This window comes from Arachis hypogaea, chromosome 16, assembly GCF_003086295.3.
Source record: "Arachis hypogaea cultivar Tifrunner chromosome 16, arahy.Tifrunner.gnm2.J5K5, whole genome shotgun sequence".
In the NCBI taxonomy this organism is placed as follows: domain Eukaryota; kingdom Viridiplantae; phylum Streptophyta; class Magnoliopsida; order Fabales; family Fabaceae; genus Arachis; species Arachis hypogaea.
In genome coordinates, this window is record NC_092051.1 from 19,616,828 (window position 1) to 19,629,931 (window position 13,104).

The 13,104-nt window shown below is 38.3% G+C and overlaps 3 protein-coding genes across 4 annotated transcripts; 2 read left to right on the forward strand and 1 right to left on the reverse strand.

Moving 5' to 3' along the window:
- Positions 1-433: 433 nt before the first annotated feature.
- LOC112756794 (uncharacterized) lies at positions 434-2,551 on the reverse strand. The gene has a single exon (XM_025805413.1). It carries the CDS (start codon positions 2,549-2,551, stop codon positions 434-436), a length of 2,118 nt encoding a protein of 705 aa, XP_025661198.1.
- Positions 2,552-8,104: 5,553 nt separating this feature from the next.
- Positions 8,105-8,715, forward strand: LOC112758290 (pathogenesis-related protein PR-4-like). Its single transcript, XM_025806912.3, has one exon. It carries the CDS (start codon positions 8,138-8,140, stop codon positions 8,573-8,575), a length of 438 nt encoding a protein of 145 aa, XP_025662697.1. The 5' UTR covers positions 8,105-8,137; the 3' UTR covers positions 8,576-8,715.
- A 919-nt stretch (positions 8,716-9,634) lies between these two features.
- On the forward strand, positions 9,635-12,933 carry LOC112758287 (E3 ubiquitin protein ligase DRIP2). 2 transcript variants are annotated; one of them, XM_025806906.3, is made up of 7 exons: positions 9,635-9,970; positions 10,052-10,151; positions 10,220-10,454; positions 10,595-11,079; positions 11,163-11,213; positions 11,828-11,900; positions 12,518-12,933. In XM_025806906.3, the coding sequence occupies exons 1-7, from the start codon at positions 9,862-9,864 to the stop codon at positions 12,689-12,691; spliced, it is 1,227 nt and encodes a 408-aa protein (XP_025662691.1). In that variant the 5' UTR covers positions 9,635-9,861; the 3' UTR covers positions 12,692-12,933. The 2 variants fall into 2 exon arrangements, with proteins under 2 accessions (XP_025662691.1, XP_025662694.1); XM_025806909.3 differs by having other exon boundaries at positions 9,763-9,970; positions 10,225-10,454.
- The last annotated feature ends 171 nt before the right edge of the window (positions 12,934-13,104 follow it).

Consider the following 13,104-nt stretch of genomic DNA (forward strand, 5'->3'; position numbering starts at 1 on the left):
AGGCGTTTGTAAGTTGCACCTGCGTTCTTTAATCCAAATGGCATAACTTTATAACAATAGTTACCGAAATCAGTGATAAAAGCCGTTTTATTTTGATCGGAGGGGTGCATGGGTATTTGATTATACCCTGAATACGCATCCATAAAACTTAAAGTAGCATAACCTGAGGCGTTATCTACTAAAGAGTCTATGGATGGTAGAGGGTAAGAATCCTTTGGGCATGCTTTGTTTAAATCAGTGAAGTCAACGCACATGCGCCACTTACCGTTTTGTTTTCTTACCATTACCACATTGGCTAACCAGGTAGTGAATCTGATTTCTTTGATAAATTCTGCGTTGATGAGCTTTTGGGTTTCTTCTAGTGACGCTTTCTTTTTCTCCTCTCTGAGTTTTCTTTTCTTCTGCTGGACCGATCGTACCGCCGAGTTTATTGCTAGTTTATGACTGATAATTTGGGGTCGATGCCGGGCATGTCTGAAGGTGTCCACGCAAAAAGGTCGGCTTGTTTTTGCAGGAAGGTTGTTATGGCCTGTAACTCAAATTTGTTGATTGATGTACCTACGTAAGTAAATTTGTTAGGGTCATTATTAAAATAGACTTTTTGTAGGTCGTCGGAAGGTTTTGGTCGTTCGAGAAAATCAGCTCTTGGGTCAAGGTCGGCTAGTGAATGGCCGTTTTGCTTGAGGTCGACATTGTTGACTTGTTGAGTTGAGCGGTTTTGGAATTTCATGCTGATGTTGTAACATTGTCGTGCCTCTTTATGATCCCCGTGGATTGTTACAACCTGATCGTCCTGCAGTGGAAACTTAACACAGAGATGAACTGTAGAAACAATGGCGCCGAACTTGTTCAAGAAAGGTCGGCCAAGAATAAGGTTATATGGACTGAAACAATCAACAACTAAATATTGAATATCATTAGTTTTTGAAAGAGGATGCTCACCCAGTGTGGTTTGTAACCACACTGATCCGAGTATTGGAACTCGTTCTCCTGAGAATCCGACCAAGTCTCCTCCTGTGGATTGTAGCATGTTGTCGCTGAGCTTCATTTTTTGAAATGTGGAGTAGAACAGAACATCGGCACTGCTCCTGGGATCCAAGAGTACTTTTTTTACTAACAGATCCCCTAGCTGAAGGGTGACTACCACAGGGTCGTCTAAATTTTGTATGCTGGAGTTGAAGTCGGCGTGTGTGAAAGTCACTTCTGGTTGTTGATGGGTGATTGTTGCGTCTTGCTGTGGTCCGTTTACCGAGCATATTGCTCGGAACGACCTTTTCCTTGCCGAATTCGAATATTCTCCACTAGCGTATCCTCCTGAAATACAATTGATTATACCTCGTGGTCTTTCATATTGTCTTGGAGATGCCTTCTCTTTTCCTCGGTTTTGTTCAGAGAGGTCGGTTGTTGTGGAGCTAGATCCGCGCTTTTGTATGTGACCCCCGATGTATTTGTCGAGGTGTCCTTGTCTTGCCAGTCGCTCTAAAAGGTCTTTGGCGACCACGCAGTCATCAGTATTGTGACCGTGTTTCTGGTGGAAGGCGCAATACTTCGACTTGTCAACGTTCTTGGCATCTTGGTAGGTACCGGCTTTTCTTGGTGACTTGATCAGTTTTGAATTCAAGATCTCTTTGATTATGTCTTCTCTCTTAGTGTTAAACTGCGTATAAGAATCAAATCGAGGTGTTAGTTTAAAACTCTTCTTAGGGGTTGAGCTCTTATCGTCTTCTCGGAAATGTGACTTGTCAGACTTCCGAGCTTGTCTGAGCTCCTCGATATCAATTTGTCCCTTTGCCTTCTCGCAAAATTCTGCTAGAGTCTTCGGCTTGGCTACTGCGATTGTCTCCTGGAACTTTCCGGGTCGAAGGCCGCTTTTAATTGCGTGTAGATGGACCTCGGGGTGGAGGTCTAGTATACTGATTGCGACCTTGGTGAAGCGGGTCATGTAGTCCTTTAAGCTTTCATTCGGTCCTTGCTTGATAGTATTCAAGTAATCGGAATCGTGCAAGTATATTGCGGATCCGGCAAAATGTTCTTCAAATAACTTCGCCAACTGCTGAAACCGTGAAATGGAACCTGCAGGCAAAGCACACAACCAATCAAGTGCAGGGCCGTCTAAATAATTCGGAAAACAACAACATAAAACTGTATCTGATGCACCATTGACGATCATTATTGATCGGAATTTCTTTAGAAACTTCTTCGGGTCTCCGAGTCCGTCATAAGGCGTGAGGGTCAGTGGCAGAGTGAACCTCTTCGGCAGTTCGAAGTTCATCACTTGTTCCGTGAAGGGACCTACAAGGTCGTCAGCCTCTTCTTTTTCATCTTCGGGTTGTTGCTCTTCGCCTCGAGCAGTCTCCGAGACATGAGAGGGTTGGGACTGATGTTCCTCGTTTTCTATCTGTTGACGATGAGCATCGTTGTGCTCAATCTGAGCATGGTTTAGTTCAGCGATCTGGGCAGCCATTATTTGGTTCTCGTCGGCCATTCGTTGATTGGCTTGCTGTAGCTCAGCTACCATTCGCATGAGTTCGGACAGTGGAGGAGGCGGCATGTCAGCCATGAATGCATATGGAGGTGATGGGACCAAAAGAAAAAATATGATCTTCTCGGCCCCACGGTGGGCGCCAATTGATCTTGCCTGGGAAATAGATCGGCTTTAATTCCTCAGAATCGGCCGAGCTATGTGTTGCAAAGTTGAACGTCCGTCTCTTAGAATCCGAGCTTCTTGTCTTTGTTGTTTGTGCGAGAGCACGAACAATACAAAGAGGGTGGAGTGTACCTGCAAAGGCACTCCAATGCTTAAGTCAGTATAGTGTTAAATTCAGAACTGTCCTTCAAAGAGATACTTTACCTTTCTTTTATAGATATTTCTTCGTCCGTTACATTCTGGGTGATCAATTGTCAGTTTCTGCGATGTTTGGTTTTGTAACCGATTTTATCATACCGTTTGAGACGGGGTTGAGTTACTGCCATGTAGTGTTAATGATAGGGTTTATCACCGGGGTAGAGGCTTTGAGTTTTTCTATATGCACAGCTGTGTTCTTGAAGAGCTGAGAGTTAGGTTACCCTTTACTGATTTCGAATGTCAGGTTTTGAGACAGTTGAACTGTGCTTCGTCGCAGCTTCATCCAAATGGGTGGGCGTTCCTTCGTTCTTTTGAAATTCTAATGGAATTTCTGGAGGAGGTGCCGTCTGTGGACCTGTTCTTTTCGTTATTTCAAGCCAAGGGGGTGTGGAAAGGTAGTTGGATAAATTTCAATAGCACCCCTGGATTTGGCATTTTCAGATTGTACAAATCTTCTTTCAAAGATTTTAAAGAGATGTATTTCAAGGTTAGAGGTCTGGAAAAAGATTTTCTTTTTTTCGTAGATGAGAATCTGGCTGAGAAGTTCCCATTGTATTGGTGCTCGGAACCTCAAAATATACTCGGACCTGAAATTATCTATTTCCCGTGGATGTGAATAACATCAGATATATGACGAAAAGAAATAAATAAATTAGCATATGAAAATTTGTATTCAAAATAAATACAAATTTATCATCAATAACACCTAATTCTATTCAATCATGTACTACCAATTATCAATATAGCAGGATAACAAAAAAACTTCCTAGTCCATTTGAATAATCCTACTACCAAAAAAACTTCCTACACTGATTGATCAATACTGATTGATCAATTGGAAGGTTTCTTTTTAATCCTACTACCAAGTTTTTGTCCCAAATGGTTTTGCTTGGAGAGGTTTTAACGAGGCTAGCCTACCTGCAAATTTGTATTCAAAATAAATACAAATTTATCATCAATAACACCTAATTCTATTCAATCATGTACTATCAATTATCAATATAGCTCGGAAAATGACAATAATCGTCTAAAATCGCAACCTGCCCCTACTCGGCAGTTTTCTCAAACCGAAATGAAATATCCTCATGATCATTTCCTATTAATCAACAAACAGCTTTTCCCTAAACGGAAAACACTACCATTCAAACACATTCAAATCCATAACAAACATCAAAGTTCAAATAGCTATCCATTACAGAATAAAACAAAATAACTAACAAAATAAAAAACTACACATTATCAGCCTGATCTTCAACGTCACCATCATCTTCGACCATCTTGCCATCACGAACGACTTTCCCAGGGTCCATCCCGGACAGATCAGCCTCTGGCGCCAAAAACTTCGCCTGTAACAAAGCCCTTTCAAACCCCTCAACAAAAGAATCCAGAATTTCATCAACCTTTTTCTTCTCCAACTCCTTTAATTGGGCAGTCACCTCAATTAGACGAGATTGTATACTCGCCAAATCACTTTCCTTTTTCTTCAAATCCTCCACATCCTTAGCATAACTATCTTTAGTCTCCTTCAATAACTTCTCGGTCTCAGTTAAACGCGCCTGAAGCTCGGCAGCAGCACTTTTACTCTTAACCAACTCTTCCTTCAAAACAGAAACCTCTCCTTTTTCTGTAACAACTCTCTTATACTTCAACTCTTGGCTACGCCCAAGACTCGCAAGGCGCAGACCAACAACCTAGAGAAAGCAATAAAGCAAAGTTTATAAGACTACCAAAGAGAAAACAGAAATAAAGCAAACACGGTCACCAATTACCTGCATATACTGCCCAATAGCCATGTCCCCAACCTCCTTTGCGAGAGAAACATCAGCCGACGAATGACAATACTCGTCCACCACAGCCATATAAGAATACTCTTTTCCCCACACAGAAAATGCCTCACTTTGTTCAGAAATTTCATGGAGCCTTTTTTTATTACCCATAAAAGCTTGTATTTCCTCCAGAGGAACCCCTAACTCCTTTTCATCAGAATCATCGGACAACTCAACAAGGTCGGACTTCCTTCTCTTTTTCGCAATCACCTTCCTCCGACCTTGACGAGGCTGAGTAACTTCGCTAGTCCCAGCAACCTTCTCAGCATTAGAAGATGATACCTCCTTCTCCAGATTCTTATTTTTGAAACGTGTCCTAAGGGACGCGGCTGAAACACCGAGATATTTACCACCTGCAAAACACAAATAACATCAGATATATGACGAAAAGAAATAAACACATTAGCAACAACCCTATAACTCACCCAAATATGTTACAACAGCATCTTTATCCTCTTCCCACTTCAGAAGCTCATACATTGAAATCAGGTCTCCCTGACCAATATTTTCAACAAGAAACTCAATCAAACAAATATTTCTCTGAGAGATAACTTCAGGTCCGAGTATATTTTGAGGTTCCGAGCACCAATACAATGGGAACTTCTCAGCCAGATTCTCATCTACGAAAAAAGAAAAATCTTTTTCCAGACCTCTAACCTTGAAATAAATCTCTTTAACATCTTTGAAAGAAGATTTGTACAATCTGAAAATGCCAAATCCAGGAGTGCTATTGAAATTTATCCAACCACCTTTCCACACCCCCTTGGCTTGAAATAACGAAAAGAACAGGTCCACAGACGGCACCTCCTCCAGAAATTCCATTAGAATTTCAAAAGAACGAAGGAATGCCCACCCATTTGGATGAAGCTGCGACAGAGCACAGTTCAACTGTCTCAAAACCTGACATTCGAAATCAGTAAAGGGTAACCTAACTCTCAGCTCTTCAAGAACACAGCTGTGCATATAGAAAAACTCAAAGCCTCTACCCCGGTGATAAACCATATCATTAACACTACATGGCAGTAACTCAACCCCAACTCCAGCATTCTGCCTCACTACCTTATTCACATCCACCTCCTTAACCGCAGCCTCATTACAGAACAACGACACCCGAGACCTCACATCATCCCCAACCCAGTCATAAGACCAATCTATCTTAACTTTCTTCTCCTTCTCAAACTCCATCAGAAACAGTAAAACAAACATGCAACCAAGAAATACAAAGAGACGAGGGAAGAAAGAAATCACAAGAACACAGACATAACCATACCTCTCTTGCTCATTCTTCAAACAGAAGCAGAAAATCAAAACGCCCAAATTCCAATCAGTAGAAATAATTAATCACAATCGAAAACGTTCCAAATATCACCCTGCCTCAATCACATCAAACGGCGAAAGGAGCATTGGAAACCATCAAAATATTAATGAACTACCACTCATTCTCTCTCCTCAATAAAAAATGGGCACGATTTCCCACGTGGCACAATACAAAGTTAATTTAATGAAGTACGTTGAACTGGGGGCTCACTCAGTAATCCACTTTACCGAGTTATAACTCATCACAAAAGCTCAACCTGCTTCATTAAAAAACTTTCCTCAGGCTAAGCTTGGGGGCTGTGATATGGTCACCATTAATACGAGCTATAACTCGGCCTCATGACCGTTATTGGCAGTCACCATAACTCGTCATTTTTCGTTACTGCTCTGATCTTATGAGCTATAACTCGATGACATCAATACTCTTATCATAACCGACGTCTCAAACGGTATGACAAAATCGGTTACAAAACCAATCATCGCAGAAACCGACAATTGATCACCCAGAATGTAACGGACGAAGAAATATCTATAAAAGAAAGGTAAAGTATCTCTTTGAAGGACAGTTCTGAATTTAACACTATACTGACTTAAGCATTGGAGTGCCTTTGCAGGTACACTCCACCCTCTTTGTATTGCTCGTGCTCTCACACAAACAACAAAGACAAGAAGCTCGGATTCTAAGAGACGGACGTTCAACCTTGCAACCCATAGCTCGGCGGATTCTAAGGAATTAAAGCCGATCTATTTCCCAGGTAAGATCAGAACTGAAAATTATAAAACCAACTAAACTAACCAATTTTTTAGAAAAGGTAAAATAAAATTATATATATATATATATAAAAGAGTAAAAATATCCTTATTTAATATTAATTATTTTATTTTATTTTTTAAAAATCGATCAATTCAATTAATTTAGTCATTTTCGATTAAAAAAGATTAAGTTTGAACGAATATATATCGCATGTCATAATTTTATCGTTTAATCATATATAATATCTTGTCCAAAAATATTTTTACTCCATTTTGTTATAGCATCTACCTTAGCTTATATCATGTACAAATACTCACACTATCACGGCAAACGATTTGTGGACTTTTTTATATATATTACCCGTTAATAATAGATTGTTACTTCTAGCATTCTTCTCATTATAATAAATTTTACTCTCTTTTTTCATAATTATATCGATCAACTTAATTACTTAGTAAAACTCTTTTTATTATACATCATAATAGCATAGAAATTAATCTGAAAATAGTTATTTGTTTAGTAAACAATGTGAATAATGTATTGTAAAATTAACCTAATAAAAAAAAATAAAGAAGAGAAGTTACTGTATATTTAACTACATTGTTCACTAAATTTATTATATACTTATACTTTTTCAAAACAAACAAAAATAATAGTTAATCAGTAATGCTAGCAAAAAAAAAAATTAAAACTTATATTATTTATCATTTATTAATATTATTACGATAATTAATAAATAATAAATTCTAACTATTTCTTTTGTCTTCCTAGTATTAGAGATTACCATCATGCTTTCCAAAACGTACAAGTAGTTCTCTGAAATATGACTACTTCAAACCCATCCGCCATCAGAACACTCATTATAATGAAAACCGCCATTATTGCTTTTCTAGATTAACCTCATTGAATTTTTACTTGTTTCATCCTCGAAGACTCTGGAATTTTTTCTTTGATAAGATATGGGATCAGCAGAAGCCATGTGTGCAGCGTGCTGTCTACGAAGCTAGTAGACAACATCCTTAAACCCTTAGCTTCACGTAACTAAGGAAAAATACTCATAACGCGTTAATATTCGTCGTATAAAAATAATAGTTGAGAATCATTAACTAGTTTAACATATTTGATTGAACTATTTAATATATAATACATCCAGATCTAAATTATCATGAAGACATTTTCAAGAATGACTGCAGGTAGGACTGACGACTTTGAAATTTTTTTCCTTGTAATGATAAGATGTGAAGCTAGTAAAAGTCATGACATTCACGCATCATATACTTTTCAACAAGGGTAGGCATTTCCATAATTTCACGGTTAATTGAAGACTAATTAAGCAATAAGCAGTATAAATAGAAGCAGGCAAGTGTGTGTTAGAAGTAGTGAAGAGAGATTGAAATGAAAATGGCGAAGCTTGTTGTGTTGGTAGTGTGTGCAATTTGTGCTTTAGTGGGAGTAGTTTCAGGGCAGAGTGCTACGAATGTGAGAGCGACTTATAACCTATACTACCCGGAGCAGCATAACTGGGACTTGAATGCGGTTAGTGCGTACTGCGCCACCTGGGACGCCGGTAAGCCCCTCGCATGGCGCCAGAAATATGGCTGGACTGCTTTCTGTGGGCCTGTTGGGCCTACGGGCCAAGCAGCCTGTGGGAAGTGCTTGAAGGTCACTAACACAAGAACGAATGCTCAACAAACGGTTAGGATCGTTGATCAGTGCAGCAATGGAGGGCTGGATTTGGACATCGGTGTTTTCCAGAAGCTGGATACGGATGGTAATGGGAATGCTCAGGGCCATCTCACGGTCAACTATGACTTTGTTGACTGTGGTGACTAAGCTTGCTTCTTTTTATCTTTTATATGCCCTTCTTATTAGTAACTAAATAAATGTACTCATCTTGATTATACCCTTTACCATTGTGCTGGTATGGTGTTTCGTTTACGAATTATGACTAAATAAAATAACAATGTGATATATGATTTGTAGACTTGTCTATAATTAGCCATAAACATTAAACACAATGGTATAATTATTAATGCAACTTTTTAATTATACGGTTTACAAATTTTAAAATGATTTTAATATTGACACACAAACAATATAAATAGTTTTACACCATCATTCAATTACATTTATGTATTTTAAATAATAAATTAAAAAAATTAACTTACAATTTTATATTTATGATTAAAAAATTCTATTAAAATATCCAAATGTTAGTTGATTCACGTAACTCGTCATGTAGGATTTTTTTTTTTCTTTTTAAAAGGAACACTATGGTAATAATAAACTTATGGTGACTCAAATCTTTATCAACTTGTTATGGCGTTAGTAAGCGCATTACTCCGTGATGATTATGTTCATGCAAGCAGGACGCAAGAATTTTTAGAATTTTATTGAAATCGGGGAAGGATTCAATCAAATCCTATCTGCCAAGTGACCCTATCACTTTCTTGATATCTTGAAATTAAACAAAGGCGTGTGTTTAAACAAAGGTTTAGCCCATGCTGACGTGCTCCCAAGGGCACTGACTGTGGGCCTGTTGGTCCTCAAGAATATTTAATTTAGTGCAACAAATGCTTAAACTCGTAACATATGCTGCAGCCGAGGCTGCCTCGCAAATAGCTGCACCCGGGTTCAAGTCCTATAAGAGAAAAAATGAACCCTTAATGAATTCATGTAGTGTGTGTAAGTATGTTGTGTGGGTGTGTAATACATGAGTAATGCCTAAAATTAGAGACTGTCTAATCCAGTTGATCAAAAAAAAAAACTCGTAACATATGCTCGATCAGTCCAAAAACAAAAAAAACATTTCAAGGATGTGGTTTGCGGCTAGCTTAGCTTTGTGTGCCACCGTAATAAGTATCCTATAAACAGATTCGTTCGAATTAAACAAGTGTCTTCAGATTTGTAATAAATTAACTCTTACCGCCCGCCGCCGACCAAAAAAGAATATCTTGTAAATTGAGATTGATAACTTGGATTTAGATTTAAGTTAACAATAGGCGCATTTGAGTTGAGTTGGTGCAAAGTGAAGTGAAACGGTAAAACAGTAAAAGAAAGCGATCCAGAAACGAAGTGGTAGAGTGGGTTGGTGTGTTGGAAAGCAGATCCGCATTGAGATGGTTATGGCGAAGGTGAAGAGGCAGAAGCTGCAAGCATGCATCACGTGCCCACTCTGCCACAAACTCCTCCGAGACGCCACCACCATCTCCCTCTGCCTTCACACTTGTCGGTCTTTCTTCTTTCCTTCTATAACACCACCATTTACTTGTTCATATATTCTGAGAACTGAAATCAGTTCTGAACCAGTTTGCAGGAAGTGCATATATAAGAAGCTTTCAGATGACGAGATGGATTGTTGTCCAGTATGTTATGTTGATCTCGGATGCCTTCCACTCCAAAAACTCAGGTTCATTTAAATTCGTGTTTCTCTGCAATTTCTAGTTAAATTCCTTCTGTTCATAAGTAATCATGCAGGCCAGACCACAATTTGCAAGATATTAGGGCCAAAATATTCCCTTTTAGGCGAAGAAAAATCGATGCTCCCCAAGTTGTTCCTTCAATAACCTTGCCTGCAAAGAGGAAGGAAAGATCACTTTCATCATTGGTGGTTAATGCTCCCAAGGTTTCAAATCAGACTGGCTTCACAGGCAAGAGAACAAAATCTGGCACAAGAAAGGCAGCTGAAGAAACATATGGTGAACATAATCTGGTAATTGATTGTTGAAAATGAAAGTCATACATGTGACATGGACACTGGGACTGAACTTGTAACTTCATGGAATTCAATTCTTGATAGTTGTTACTGTTTTCCTGTGATACTGGCAATGCATGATCAGTACATTGTTGTAGGGTTCTTTTGTAGCTGATCCTTCTAAGAAGAGGCCCAATGAAGATACAGAAAACAGTATGGAACTTGCAGAAGGGAAGGGTGATCTCTGGACGCCCTTGAACTGTCTCGTTGAAGCTGCCAATCGAACAAAGTCCTCCAAATCAAACTCACAAGGGACTCCTCATGCCAAGTTAGAGTCTCCATCAACTGCTTATGGTGGACTAGACATGGTTGCAACCACAACCAAATCAGACCTACCTACTTCATTGAAGAGTGCATTTCACATGGTTAAAACTAAAATCAAGGATAATAGACATAAAAGGTTCGGAGCTGACAAGGAGGGACACACCCTGCATTCAGGATCTGCAGTGAAGCAAAAAAGGCCGCTGCGTCCTGTTCAGGAAAGAGCAGAAGCATCTGAGACATCTGCCTCAGATACAACAGGGAGCAGGTGTGATGGGAAAAACAGTCCTATTTGGTTTTCCTTAGTTGCTTCGGAAGACCAGTAAGTTAATTTGATATATGCATAAACCATGAGGTTTTTATTTTCTGTGGATCCTAATGAGTTGGATTGATGTTATGATTCAGGAAGGGAGATGTTCCTTTGCCACAGATTTCAGCATGTTATTTAAGAATAAAGTAATATTCTCAACTCATTACTTTTTTTTGCTTGTCCAATTCCCCTACCCTTAAAGTTTTTGCTTGAGTTTGCAATTTAGAAACTGTTACTTTGGAGTTTGGAGCATGAGTTAACATATTTTTCCTTTTTCTATGTGCCAAAATTCCTCTATATTTCAACAAAAATATACAAATATGTGGTTTTGTTTGTTCATTCATAATTTTGTAAACGGATTTTCAAAGCTGTTGGTGTAGTTGAAATTGCGCTTCAATTTTGCTAGGCCAAAAAAAAAAAAATTCAAACTTGCAGATTAAAAGCAACCTAAGAGGAAAACAAAAAGACTGCAACTGTATGAAAGATATGTATGTCTCTAATACATAACTCTATTCATCATGAATTACAGTTTGCGCACTCAACTTGTACATCTAAGTTGACATATTACGTTTATATTTTTACAGAACTTGGATAGTTATACACAAGCCTGCCTCATTGATCATATTTTGTATGTTCACCCACAATTTATGTTGTAGCAAGCAACTGTCTTTTCTATATCTATGTTTGGACAGCATAACAGGTTTTTTCCCCTTCACATTGGTCGTAAGCATATGATTCATTCCTTTTAATATTATTGCAGGGATGGTACTGTGCCTGTCTCATTTATACAAAAGTATCTTGTGAAGAAACTTAATCTAACAAATGAAGCAGAGGTGAGCTTATGATTTCTAATTTTGCTACTTGGTTATCTCTGAAAAATTGCTACAGGAGAGGCCAAATAATAAACTGGAATTACATGGATGATACCAAAATTTGCTGGATGTTAGAGATATAACTATTCACATTGTCTTCTCCTATTAGTTTAAGCTTTTGGAAGAAGTAGTACCATAATGTGGTATCAGAACTCTATATTCGAAAGGTCTAGAGTTCGATTCTTGGTGAATCCCAACAAAGAAAAAAAATAGCATAAAACAAATAAAAAGAGAAAATAAGTCCTATACAAAAAAATAAGCAAAGCCAAAAGAGGTTCTTGCTTGAGGGAGCATGTTAGAGATATAAACATTTAGGATTTGGATCCTCTAAAGTTTGAATTTCACTTTAGAGATTAAAGTGTAATCTTCTACCATTGAATAGTTTTTCTTTCATATTTATTATTGATCCCACCTATGAAATCAATGGTGAGAGATCACACTTTCCTCTCTAAAGTGAAATTCAAACTTTAGAGAATCCAAATCCAAACATTTATATTGTCTCCTTCTATTAGCTTAAATTTCTGAGAGAAATGACATCATGACATGAGTATCAGTAACATGGTATGTTTCTTGTGCAGGTGGAAATAATGTGCCGGGGTCAGCCTGTGTTGCCAAATTTGCAGCTGCATAACTTAGTAGACTTGTGGTTCTGCTCAGGGTCAACTACAAAGAAGATGCCGGCATCTGTGGGCTCCTCGGCTAAGGACTTTGTCATGGTTTTATCATATTGTCGAAAGGTCGTACCTCATTGAGATTATCATCCGCCCTACTACAATGTTGCCTTCCTTCTTTACATAGACATTCAACTACTTGATAAAAATATCTGATATATCCAAGCAAAGGAATATGTTCTTTGATTTCTGTTGAGCTCTTAATCCCTTTAGTTTGTTTCCCTCACAACCCGATAGCGTGTATCCTCCAATTTTGCACCTTATACTCTATTATGCTGTTACTTGAAGAGTGTACTCTATCCTATCCTCTTTTCTTTTGTTTATTTCTTTCCTTTTTTCCATATGACATGGTGTTATAGTGATACCGCAAAAATCAAAATTACGGCAAAACTGATTGGTTGGGTTAGTTTGTTTGTTTTCTTAAAACCCATAAACCCTTTGGGAAATTTTGCAAATCTTCTGGTCTTATGACTCAAATATTTCATTTAAGTAAA